Source organism: Sarcophilus harrisii, chromosome 1 (genome assembly GCF_902635505.1).
Source record: "Sarcophilus harrisii chromosome 1, mSarHar1.11, whole genome shotgun sequence".
In the NCBI taxonomy this organism is placed as follows: Eukaryota; Metazoa; Chordata; class Mammalia; order Dasyuromorphia; family Dasyuridae; genus Sarcophilus; species Sarcophilus harrisii.
Window position 1 is genome coordinate 677,358,945 of NC_045426.1, and position 13,737 is coordinate 677,372,681.

General features: G+C 39.0%; 1 protein-coding gene across 3 annotated transcripts in view; it reads right to left on the reverse strand.

The window, feature by feature from the left end:
* The window catches only part of ADGRD1 (adhesion G protein-coupled receptor D1), a 437,033-nt gene that overhangs the window by 122,517 nt on the left and 300,779 nt on the right, over window positions 1-13,737 (reverse strand). For all 3 annotated transcript variants that reach the window (XM_023496952.2, XM_031948389.1, XM_031948391.1), the window contains 2 exons: window positions 10,169-10,272; window positions 3,323-3,434 (listed from right to left, as the gene is read on the reverse strand). In XM_023496952.2, the coding sequence (XP_023352720.1) occupies window positions 3,323-3,434; window positions 10,169-10,272 (216 nt within the window). The remainder of the gene's footprint in view (window positions 1-3,322; window positions 3,435-10,168; window positions 10,273-13,737) is intronic.

Here is a 13,737-nt window from a genome sequence, read left to right on the forward strand (position 1 = left end):
GCTTCCAGCAGAACTTTGGTCGGGATTTCAATTATAATTAATTTGGATAATAAAATTATAAGAAATTTAAAGTTAGAAGATGAGTAGAGGATAGATTGGGAAGGAAGGGAGAAAGAGCGAAAGGGAGGAAAAAAAGGGGAGAGAGGGAGGAAGGAAAAAAGAAGGAGGGAGGGAAGAAGGAAGGAAGGAAGGAAGGAAGGAAGGAAGGAAGGACAGAAGAAAGAAAGAAAGAAAGAAAGAAAGAAAGAAAGAAAGAAAGAAAGAAAGAAAGAAAGAAAGAAAGAAAGAAAGAAAGAAGAGAGAAAGAGAGATAAAGAAAGAGGAGAGAAAGAAAAAGAAAGAAAGAAAAAAGAGAGAAAGAAAGAGAGAGAGAAAGAAAGAAAGAAAGGAGAGAGGGAGAGAGAAGGAAAAAGTAAGAAAGGAAAGAAGGAAGGAAGGAAGGAAGGAAGGAAGGAAGGAAGGAAGGAAGGAAGGAAGGAAGGAAGGAAGGAAGGAGGGAAGGAAAGAAGGAAGAAAGAAAAGAGAGAGGGAGAGAGAAGGAAAAAGTAAGAAAGGAAGGGAGGAAGGGAGGAAAGAAGGAAGGAAGGAAGGAATATCTAATAAAAGTTAACTACATGCTAAATAAGCAAAACAGTCTCTGCCCTCAAGGAGTTTATATTCTAGTGTGGGAAAGTAAAACATAAAGAAAGCTAAAAAGAAGGAAAGGGGTAGGGAGGGCAGATGGTACCTGTTTGCCTGCAGCATCACAGTTTAGAAATGACTAGGAAATAACCAAGAGGCCTGGTCCTTGGCAAGAGAAAATAAAGGTCCAACCAGCAGAACCAGAGTGTTGAAGGAAGAGTTCAGGATTGGGTGGAAAAGAGATACATAGGATAAACAGAATGTAATTCATAATTTTTGCATCTGGAACAACTGGTCTCAGAAAAAGATACTGCTAGAACATGGCCACCAGGAGACACAGGGACATCATAGGTTTTCTAAACTTTTGAAGAGAGAAAATTCTCCCAGCACAAAACTTATAGTACATTAGGGATGTAGTAATCAGGAATAGATATACTGTGGGATTCTGGTGTCAGCCCCTTATAAATTCCCCAACCTGGAGCAAAGCTCTATGGCACGACCTAGTTAGAACACTACTTCAGCTATGCAAAGTAGAATAACTTCTGTGTCAATAGGTTAATTGTTTTTTTCCATGAAGGATTCCAGGATTTAGAGATGGAAGGAAATCCTCTCCTTATTTCACAGCTAGATAAAATGAGACATAAAAACAGAGCAAGTCTGTCTTTTTTCATAAAGTGACAGTTACCAACTGGTATCTTATAATTGTGATTCCATTACCACTATCCTTTGTACTATCATAGTTAACAATCAGTGCCTATTGTGGATCACAGAATTTGAAAGTTGGAAGGGACCTTAGAGGCAATTTAGTCCCATCCATACATGAAAAGGAAGTAGACTCAATTCTTTAGAAGAACTTGAAGGAGGAGAATTCTACTCCCTGGAATGGAGGCAAGTCATGCCATTTGGTGATGGGATGTAATTGTTAAGAAGTATTTCCTGACAGTTAGGCTAATTGGTAAGGTTATCAAACTGTGCATACCCTTTGACCCAGAAGTGTCTCAAATGGGTCTGTATCCCAAGGAAATCATAAAGCAGGGAAAAGAACCCACATGTGCAAAATTTTTATAGCAGCTCTTTTTGTGATAGCAAAGAATTGGAAAATGAGTAGATACCCATCAATTGGGAAATGGATGAATAAGTTGTGATATATGAAGGTAATGGAATATGTGTTCTGTAAAAAATGATGAACAAGCTGATTTTAGAAAGCCTGGAAAGATTTATGCAAACTTATGCTGAGCAAAACAAACAGAATCAGGAATACAGTAACAGAGTATTGTATATGGTAACAGCAAGAATGCACGATGATTAACTATGAAAGACTCGGTTCTTCTCAGTGGTTCGGTGATCCAAGGCATTCCCAATACACTGGACAGAAAGTGCCATCTACATCCAGAAAAAGAACCATGGAGATTAAATGTACTTCTAGTTTGTTTTTGTTAAGGCAGTTGGAGTTAAGTGATTTGCCCAGGGTCACACAGCTATGAAGCATTAAGTGTCTGAGGTCAAATTTGAACTCAGGTCCTCTCAACTTCAGGGCTGGTACTCTGGACACCTAGCTGCCCCTGGAGACTGAATGTAAATCAAGACATGCTACGTTCACTTCTTTTTTCTGTTTCTTTTCTCTCCCATGGTTTTTCCCTTTTATTCTCATTTTTCTCTCCCAACATGATTCATAAAGCAAAGTGTTTTAAAATTTTTTAAAGTAGGCTAATTGGTCATTTTGCAACTTCAACCCATTGGTTCTGGTCTGGCATTCTGGGGCTAAGCAGAACAAGTCTAAGCAACTATCATGTCCCCTCTGAGTATTCTGTTCTTCAGGCTAACCATCCCCACTTCCTTCAAGTGATTCCCATACAACATGACCTTGAGGACTGTCACCATTTTTGGCAATCCTTCTCTAGACACTTTGCACCTCTATCAACACTCTTCTTAAGCATCTAGAATTGAACACAACTATCCTGATGAGATATGATCAGGGCAGAATACAATGAGATTATCACCTTCTTCTCTCTGATTAATTCCATTTTATTAGATTCAGTATAACACATAATAATCTTACAAGATTTTTTTAGATCCTGATTCTTTCATCAACTGTGTTAGTTAGCCCTTCTAGCTTGATGTCACTTCCAAATTCTATAAACATTTTCTCTGTGCCTTTCTTTAAGTCACTGGGATAAAAACAAAATTTAACAGTCAAGATCAGATCTCTAGGCAATCATTTGGAGATTTCCTTGTCAAGGTGAGGTCAAACCATTAACGATGACTCTTTAAGTAGAATGATTCAACCAGTTCCAAATTCATTTAATTGCACACCTTTCTAGGACACATCTCTCTATCTTTTCTCAAGAACAGCATAAGCTATTTTACCAATACATGACCAAAACTTAGGCAAACCATATATATAGCATTCTTCTCATCTCCTACTTTAATAGCCCTGTCAAAAAAAGAAATAAGGTTAGTCTGGCATTACTTATTCTTGATGAAGCCACATAGCTCTTTTTAATCACCACTTCTTTTTCTGGATGTTTATCATCCTCCATCCCTTGAAAGATCCATTCTAAAATTTTCCCAGGAATACATCTTACAGGAAGATTTTTGATATAACACTTAATCCACCATAAAAACAAAAAAGGTGGTTTAGGCTTTGGGGTTTTGTTTTGTTTTGTTTTTTAATTTGTTATTGTTTTTTTTGGCTACTTACTGTTCCCGGCTCAAATCGGAAACTGATGAGAAGTAAGATCTGGGCCACCAGAATAGCAAAGGACAAGTTGGCGTGGATATGGTAGCGCTGGTTTCGAATGGTACTGACCGAGCTGGAGGGGAAAAATATAAAGCAAGGATTACAATAAAAATGACAGTACATCTCTCCTGGCTGATTCCCAACTTATTATAAGATCATAAAACCATAGGTCTAAAGCTAGAAGGGAATTCATAGATCATCTAGGTCATAATTCCTTCATTTTACAGATGGGATAACTGAGGCCTAGGGAAGTGAGGTGACTGCCTAAGATTACAGAGGCAGTAAATGTAAGAAGTAGAATTTAAACCCAAGTTCTCAGATCTATTGTAGAGGGGAAGTATTCTATTACTACTGTGAACTTGCCTTTCTCTCCGGGTTTTTTTTTAGTGGTTTCATTAAGAGCTGAAAATAAGGAAATCATAGCAACCAGCCCCTCAATGCCCAAGAATGAGATGCTTATTTCAGTTTCAAAGATATCATGAGTGTTGCAATCTAGACCCCCTTCACCAAGGCTACAAAATCTGCTCTGTACCAGAACACACTCATGGGTGGTTCCTTTTGGCCTCTGTGAGGCTGCTTTGACTTTACCATCAGGATGTCTACTCCAAGCCCCTTCCATGGTAAGGACATGGGGAACATGATGGCATGCAAGATAGTTAGATCTCTGATGGTGGAAATAGGATATACCCCCAGAATGTTTGCTTTTGTTTTTTTTTCCCTGTTAATTCAGTGTGAATAAGTAGAAGAAAAGAAAAAAAAAGCAAAAAGAAATCATCCATAAGTGGCCCTGTCCAGTCTCTCCTGAATAATTTGAAAAGACAGGCAGGCACTAAGGGGCAGAGGGGAAAGGAGGGGGGATGCATTACTCCAGGAATAAACTTGATCTGTATGCAAAAAATGAAGCATCACCAAACTGCAAGTCAATCCTTAAAAAGGATGAAGTTTCATCAGTGGTGACAGGAAGAACAAGGAAGGAACTTGCCTGATTCCGTGCCATATAATCTAGGGCTACTTGATGCCAGATGATAACAGTGTTTTAAAATTCTCATGTACCCCAACATCTAGGAAATGCCCAGTGTAATTATCAAGAAGCAGCCTACCTTGGGGAAAAGAGCATTGGATTTGGATTCAGATGATTTGGGGCAAATCCCACCTCAACTACTGGTTGCCTAAGTGATCCTGGCCAAGTCATTTATATTCTCTGGGGCTCATGTTTTCCATAGGTAACATGATAACTTTGAAGCAGAGAGTTTCTGAAAGATCTCTCCTAGTTCTAATATTCTGATAGTCCTTAGGGCTCTCTGTTCTCAAGACCCACCCAGCTTGGATAGCTTCTGTTCTGATGGTCCTTGTCATTCTTATTCTATGATTCTGCTTTCCACTTTCATTGGCATCATGGGATTTAGAGTTATAAAAGGACTTTAGAGGTCATCAATACAATTAGAAGCCATTGAGAAGTAGACAACGGGAAAGGATTTTGACTTCATGGAAAGAGACTCAGTTTTGGATAGAGTTCTGGACCTGAAATCAGGAAAATCTGAGTTCAAATCAGGCCACAAACATTTATTAGTTGTATGACCCTAGGCTAGTCACTTATCTTGTGTTTGCCTCAAATTTCTCATCTGCAAAATGGGAGAAATAATACTTATCTCCCAGCATTGTTGTAAGGATCAAATTAGATAATTATTGTAGATGCTAAGCAAAGTTGTAAATACTATATAACTGCCAGTTAATAGTTAATTATTATTAGTTGTATGATCCTAATCAAGTTACTTCACCTCCCTCTACCTTGGTTGCCTCTTTAAATTGGAGATAATAACACTTATCTCCCAAGATGGATGTGAGGATCTAATGCAATACCATATTTTAAGTGCTGTGCCAATCTTTAAGTGATATGGAAACATTGTTGATGATGATGATGATGATGATGATGCTCTATGACAACTCTTTGAAGGAACCAGGATTGTTCAGCTTGGAGAAGAAAAAGTTCATGCTTCTACTGGGGATGAGTAAGTGGCAAGCATGGGAAAGATAATACCACTTTCCCTTCTAACCAAACCGAGCTACTTCCTGTTCCCTCCCAGGATAGTCTAATCTCCTGCTACCAATTTACACATCTTTACCCAGGTTATTCCCAGTGCCTGAATGAACAGAAGCCCCTACTGAAATAGGAGCAAAATACTGAAATAATTTTGCACATTGCGAATCTGTACCCTATATTTCCGTATCTTGAAGATTTTTTTTAATCTCCTCAGCAGAATATAAGATCCTTAAGATCAGGGATAGTTTTGATTTTATATTTGTAATCTCCAAATCACTATCACACAATAGGCATTTCATAAATACTTATAGATTGATTGATTATAGTATTTGAATATAGTCATATGGAAAAGGGATTCGATTTGTTCTGTTGGACCAAGAGGGCAAAACTAGAAGTAATAGGTATAAACTACAAAGAGATAAATGTAGACTGAACATCAAGAAAAACTAAAAAAAAATTTTTTTTTAAACTTTCTATAACTTATAGCTATCCCAAAGTAAACTGCCTCTAGAAGTAGTGGGCATTCTCTCACCACAGCTTTCCAAGCAAAGGTTGGATAATTACTTGTTGGATAAATTGAAGAATGGATTCTTGGTCAAGTTTAAGTTGAACACATATATATGCATATGCATGTATATACGTACAAAATACATATGTGTATATACATGCATTTATGGCTATATACGTGTGTGTATAAATACACATATGCATTGTGCATGTAAATCTACACGTACAAATACATACATATATATCCTTTACTATTTGCTAAATGCTAATTTTTACTAAATGCTAAATTTTACTAATTTGTTAAATACAATTATCTTATTTAATTCTCAAAACACCCCAGAAAGGAGGTAAGTGCTATTATGATGATCCTCCTTTACAGATAAGGAAACTGAGGCAAATATAAGTTAAGCATTTCACCCAAGGTGACAAAATTAGAAAGTGTTTGAGACCACATTTAAATTTAGCTCCTCCTGGGTCTAGGCCCAGTATTCTATCCACTGTATGCTTTAGTTGTTCCAAATAGCAAATGAGGTTTTTCCAGATTTTCTTTCCCATTCCATCTGCACTGATCCTCCATTTTCAGTTCTTGATGCTTCCAAATACCTAAAACTTATTTCCCAATGACTGATCCCCAGGAAATTTCTCTAATGCCTCATACATTCTCACATTCACTTTTCCCATCCAGTTCTTCTTCAGTCAGGAAAGGAACATGCCTGTGATATTGGATTTAATATATATTTTAACATATATAACATATATTGGATTACTTGCCATCTAGGGGGAGGTGGTGGGGGGAAAGAGGGGAAAAAAATGGAACACAAGGTTTTGCAAGATTTGTTGAAAAATTATCCATGCATATGTTTTAAAAATAAAAAGCTTCAATAAAAAAATAAAATATTGACCTTTTAAAAAAAAGGAATATACATGTGTATATGTAGGTATACAGGGCTGTGGGCGTGGTGTCTGACTCAGTCCAAATGCTCTGAAGGGCAGGGACAGGACTAGGGCTTGGAATGGTTTATAAACTGTCCAGCTTCTCCAGACAGATTGAGTCCCTCACAGGCTCCATCCCAAATGCAGTTGTCACCAAGGGAACAGAAAGAGCTGGAGGCGCTGCCATATTCCAGAAATGAGTCAGAATAGCTCAAACATCCAGTTTGTTATGGAGGGGGGAGAGAGAGAGATAAACTCTACACAATAGGAAAATACTAAATACTCAGGAACAGATGTGAAACTCATTTCTTTGCTACTATTCAGGTGTTAATAAAAGCACCATAATTTCACCTGTGATAGGCAGCCCTGATAGGAAACACACAAGCTGCATCTCTGGCTAACGAGCAGACGATACAACTATTTTCTCTGAACATTCTCATTCCCGATTCTTCCCTTTTTAATTCCCCCCCCCCAGTGGCCCCATTTCTTCCTGAGACACAGAGTGAGGAGCTCACATCCCAGGGAGTGATAGCATCCACAAGATGCTGCTCATTGCCACCTCCCAACAGCAAGACCTCTGAAATCTGATCATTCCATTAGGCCATTTGGGGGATCCTGGAAGGTACCAGTTACGTGGTTACTGACCTGAAGGGGTTCAGAACTCACTAAAGAGACTGTCTAGGATGGAGCCGGGGTCCCACAGCATCCCGACTACTGAAGCCCGTAGTTGGCCAGGGAGGGAATGAGGGAGGGAGGATATCCTGAAGCCTAGGATTGGACTCAAGTGAGTTTCCATATAACAATAGAGCTCAGGCAGCAGGAGAGAAGGGAGGAGGAGACAAAGGAGACGATGGAGAAAATGTCAGATCCTGGTGAGATTTTTGAAATCATATAATTTGAACCCCATAATAACTATAACAATAACTAGTATTTATGCAGTGTTTTAAGGTTGACTGTTATATATGTATACAAAGTTATAGGTGTATATACATATATGTACATGCACACATATAATTTTGTTTTTCTAACAATCATGAAAGGCATTATGTATATATACATATATATGAATGTGTATGATACACACATATATATATATACATACATACATACACACATATGCACATATATACATACATGCACCTTTATAATTTTGTTTTCTTAATAATCCTGGAAGGGAGGGGCCATTATTATTCCTTTTTATAGATGACAAAACTGAATCCCAGAGAATTAGGGGACCTGATCAGAGTTTCAATTAATAAAGGTCTTCATGAGTCCAAGCCCATCACCCTATTTTGCTAAACCATCTATCTGCCTCTAGAGAAACTGAAGTCATAAAACATCTAAGTGACAGAGTGGGTGACTAGAACATAGGACTCTTAATTTCTACTTTCTTTGAATTACATTGCATTGTTTTGTCTCTGAAGTATTAAAGCCTGAGGAAGATGGAGTGGGCTAAGGGTGGGGAAAAATTGGAGAGGGAATTGAAGGAGGGGCAGTATGGTGCAATGGGAAGTACAAAATCCTTGGAGATCCTGGGATTCAAATCCCAATTTTGCCATATACCAGCTTATATCTTAGGACAAGTTATTCAACTCTTCTGATGGACTTAGGATCCTTCCTCCATAAAATGAGCCTGTTCCAGGGCTGAGATTCTGTGATATCTGCAATGCTCAGATGTGGCCTCCCAATGTCTCTAGATTGTCCTGGCTCCAACAGGATAATGGGATCTGATCTATTTAGCCTGTATTCATCCTACTGATTTCTACAAAGGAAACACTGAGTTGGGAAGGTAGAGGGAAAGGGTGGAATAACCTTAGGAACATAGCTCTAGGAGGATTCTGGCCCAACCCTCTCCTTTGATAAGTGAGGAAACTGAGGCACAGGGATATTAATGGTTTGGCTGAATAATTGAGGAAGTAAGCACCAGAGATGGCATTAAAACTCAGGTCTTCTGAGTCCCAAAAATTATAGATGAGAAGACAGCAGATTCTTTGTCATGGAAATCCCCATCAACAAGTATTTATGAGTGTCTGTCATATGCTCTAGGCAGGATTCTAGGAGCTAGGAAATACAAATACAAGAGCTGAAATAATCTATACACAAAGAGTTTAGTTACATTCTCACATAATTCAAATAATTCACATCATGCTTTCCAGCACAGTTTGAGTTATACACAGCTCTTTTCCAGCTCAGCCCATATCCTTTTCTCTTGTGCATCAAAGGCAAGAAGGCTACAATGCAGGTCACAGATTTAGGAAAAGATCTTAGGGATCATCTAATGAATTCAACCCTGTCATTTGACAGAGAAGGAAATTAAGACCCAGACAGATACTGACCCAAGGTCACACAAATTAGGCTCATGTAATTTTATATCTAGAGTAATGAATAACCTCAGAAACTAACCAAACTCCAACAGCTTACAAATGGGGAAACTGAGGCCCAGAGAGGTGACTTGCTCAAGCTCACCCAAGCTAGGACCATCTAATTTTAGGTCTAGAACAGTAAAGCATCTAAGAAACTAACCAAACTTCAACATCTTACAGATGGGGAAACTGAGGCCCAGAGAGGTGACTTGCTCAAGCTCACACAAGCTAGGATTATCTAATTTTAGGTCTAAAATAGTAAAAAATCTCAGAAACTAACCAAACTCCAACGTCTTACAAATGGGAAAACTGAGGACCAGACAGGTGGCTTGCTTACACAAATTAGGATGGTAGAATTTCAGGTCTAAAGTAATAAAGAATCTCAGAAACTAATTAAATTCTAATAGCTTACAGATGGGGAAACTGAGGCCCAGACAGGTGACTTGCTTACACAGATTAGGATGGTAGAATTTCAGGTGTAGAGTAATAAATAAAGAATCTCAGAAACTAACCAAACTCCCACCTCTTACAAATGGGGAAACTGAATCCCAGACAGGTGACTTGATCATGAGGATTATAGATTTTCAGGTCTAGAGCAATGAAGGACCTCAGAAACCCTAGTCTCCCTGACTTCAAAGTTTAACCTTTTCCCAACTATTAGGAAACTGGGGAGAGGGGGCAAGTCCGCAGGAGAGAACAGCCAAAGATGCTGCCAGTAAATCACCTGGTATTTATTTAAAGATACCTATCTCTGGGAATTAAAAGTAATTGGGGACCAACTAATGGTCTGTGGCAAGTGCATATGGAGAGTGTAATTCAGGGGGTTCCAGTTGCTCATTGCTCGGATGATCCCCACCCCCTGAGTGCTCCAAGCCCGCTGGGAGGGGACTGCCATCTGCACGCTGCTGCTCAAATTGGGGGGTGGGGGGGATGCTCAGGAAGTAGAAAGTGAAAATGACTTACGACAGCATTGCGAACGTGACCAAGGTAATGGTCAGGCAGAAGATGGAGAGGGAGCAGCCCACATAACTGATGGAGGAGAGCGCCACCTGGTGTCCTCTGGTCAGCTGTGCAGAGGGAGGAAGGTGAGAGAGGAAGATGAGTTAGAGAGCGGGCGATGGAGAGCCGGCTGTCAGGGCGCATCCCGCAGCCCGTCTGCCCCGTGCGCCTTGGGGATGAGTCCCTCCTCCCCCGAGAGGAGGCCTCCCTTCTCATCCACAGCCGGGGCGCCCCTGCTTCTTATACTTTTCCCTGGCCCTAACTCAGGGAAACTTGTACCTGAAAGAGACTCAATGACCTTGCTCGTTTCAGGGAAATGGTGGGTATTTAATGTCTTCCCGAAATGCCAGACATGGAGAACATTATGAGGAGGGAGAGGAAGGATTTATAGAGAACAGGATCCTAAATGCCTCCTCTGGGGTGAAGAATGGGGGAGGAAGGAAGCCAGAAAGGGGAGGGAAAAGAGACCCCATTTTGAGTGTATTTGGATTGTCATTTATTTAATATTTTTCCCTAGATGCACTTAAAACAATTTTTTAAAATGTTTTCTTTTAAAACTTTTGAGTTCCAGGTTATTTCCCTTATCCCCACCTCCAGCCCCCATTAAGAAACCACATGTGAAGTTATATAAAACTAGTGCATTTGGATCATAATAATAACTGGCATTTCCAGATCTTAAGATTTGCAGAATATCGTATATTTGGTTTTTAGAACAATTCTGTGAGTTAGCTTGTTGTCCTGCAATTGTTTCTGACTCTTCATGACCTCATTCAGAATTTTCTTGGCAAAGATACTAGAGTGGTTTGCCATTTCTTTCTCTGGCTCATTTTACAGATGAGGAAACTAAGGCAATCAGGATTAAAGGATTTGTCCAGTGTCACACAGCTTATAAGTGTCTGAGGCTAGATTTGAATTCAGAAAGTTTTTACTGCAGGCCCAGAGCTCTATCCAATGGGCCAATTGGCTGCCCTCCATGAATTAGCTATTATAGATATTAGGGTTCCATTTTACTGTAAAGGAAACTGAGGCTCACAGAAATTAAGTGATTCATCCCTGATCATTTAACTATCAAACATGGGAGGACAAAGTTTTACTGTCAAAGTTAGTTAACAACCCAATCTCTTATTAATCAATAAAAGAGCATAGATTAAAACCTAGGACTTGGTTTGATCTTTTCACCACAAATTAATATGTGGTTATTCAATTTAATTTAACAAACATTAATTAAACACCAACTATATACAAGGCACCATGCTGGAGTGGGGGATACCAGAAGAATGAAATAGTCTCTACTCTCAGTTCTACTGAGATTAAATAAAATGACCCTTCTTTTCCACAATTTGAAGTTAGAGAATGTGGGTTCAACTTATCAGCTCTGGAACTTAGGAGCTGTATAACCTTAGGAAAGTCCCATAAGTTTTCTGAGCCTCACTTTTCTCATTTGCAAAACGAGGGGCCTGGATTATATGGTCCTGGTCCTTTCCAGCTTTAGAGCTATGGTAATATGATCCTAGAGAATATACATGTTTATATACTGAGAGGAGATATTTCCAAGAGAGTACAAAGCTAGCCACAGAAACTAGTTTATGCAGTGCTAAAATTCCCAGGCCTACAGTCACAAAGGCCTGAATTCAAATCCAGCCTCAGATGCTTCCAAATTGAGTGACTCTGGGCAAATCACTTATGCTATTTCCCTCAGTTCCTCATCTGCAAAATGAGCTGGAGAAAAAAACGGCAAAGCACTCCAGTATCTTTGCCAAGAAAATCTCAAATGGGGTCACAAAGAGTTAGAAATGACTGAACAACTGAAAAACAGCAGAGCTAGCTAAAGTAGTTCATTCCTTCTATCTGTTTAATTAATAATTAATAAACTTTAATAATTAATATTTATTACTCCAACACAAAATTTATCCATTGATCAACAATTATTTGTTAAATCCCTATTATGTATTATACCATAGGGAAAATAATAACAATTATTATTATATTATATTTCTATAATACCTTAAACTAGGCAAAGAGCTTTCTTTACATGTCATCCACAATCCTTGGAGTAGATATTATTATTAGTCCCATTTTACAGAAGAGAGAAACAAGGCGCACAGAAGCTCAATAACAGTCCAGAGTCACACAGTTAGTAAGTAATCTGAGGTAGTTCTTCCTGATTCCAAGTCTAATGTTCTATCCACTGGATCACCTAGCCTCTTAGCTTCTGTCTCATGAAAAAAAAAAAATAATATAGATACAATTATATACAAAGTAATTTCAAGTTGAAACACTAACCAACTTAAGCTGAGACAGATCAATTTAAGCTGAGATCTGAAGGCAATAACAGCATCCCAGAATCTCTGGAAGAGATGACAGCCACAAAATAGAATATAAGTTTCTTGAGGCCAGGATTTGCTTACTTTTTTTTTATTGCTAGTCCATCCATCAAAAAGCATTTATTAAGGGTTTACCATTTACTAGTTGGAGGCAGTTAGAAGACTCAGTGAATAGAACCAGGAAGACTGAGTTTGAATTTATCCTCAGACATTTGCTAGCTGTGTGACTCTGGGTAGGTCACTTCATCCTGCTTGCCTCAGTTTCCTTATCTGTAAAATGAACTGGAGAAGGAAATAGCAAAACATTCCAGTATCTTTGCCAAAAAAACAAAACAAAACCAAAAAAATGGATGGTATGATCCAAGGGGTCACAAAGTCGGAGATGACTAAACAACAGCACATATACTGTCACTGTGTTAAGTGCTAGAGATAAAAAGAAAAGGGGAGGAGCAACAGTCCCTGATCTCAAGGGATTCAGTGTCAGGTACAAAAAAGGCAATTATGAAGCACAACCTCTAAAACCCAGCTTGTTAAACTGTGGTTCACAACCCCATATGGAGTCTTATAACTGAATGCAGGGATGGGGAAATTATGATTTATTATCAGTAAATGTTTGGTTTGTATACCTATTTTATATACCTATATATTTAGGCTTCCATAAAAATTTCTCATGTGAAAAGGATTCTTGAGTGGAAGAAAGTTTAAGAAGCCCTAGCATAGAGCACAGAACTGAATATAGGAAACCTGAATTCAAATCTGGCCTCAGACACATTCTATCTGGGCAAGTCATTTCACCTCTGCCTCAGTTTACACATCTGTAAAATGAGGGTAATAATAGCAGGTGTTGTAAGGATAAAATGAGATGAGAGATATAAAGCATTTTCTAAACCTTAAAACTCTATATGAAAGTTAGCCATTATTGTTGCGATTACATATATTTATTGAATGAATGAATTCAGTCCAAACTGCCCCGTGATTTAGACCTGAGCAACTCCAAGGGAAACCCAGAGCACATTAGTTCTAGCTCTGCTCCTATCTAGGGGTCCCCCTGAAACTCAGTTCCACTCTCCCCCCACCCCCAGCCCTGTGATTCAGAGAAAGGCGGACCAGCCCCCAGGGAGCCGACGCTCTGCCTGTCATTTCTGGGGAATCGGTGTTATTGAAGTCTATTTCCTGGAGCAATTGGGCCCCAGCAGGAGGTGTGTCTGT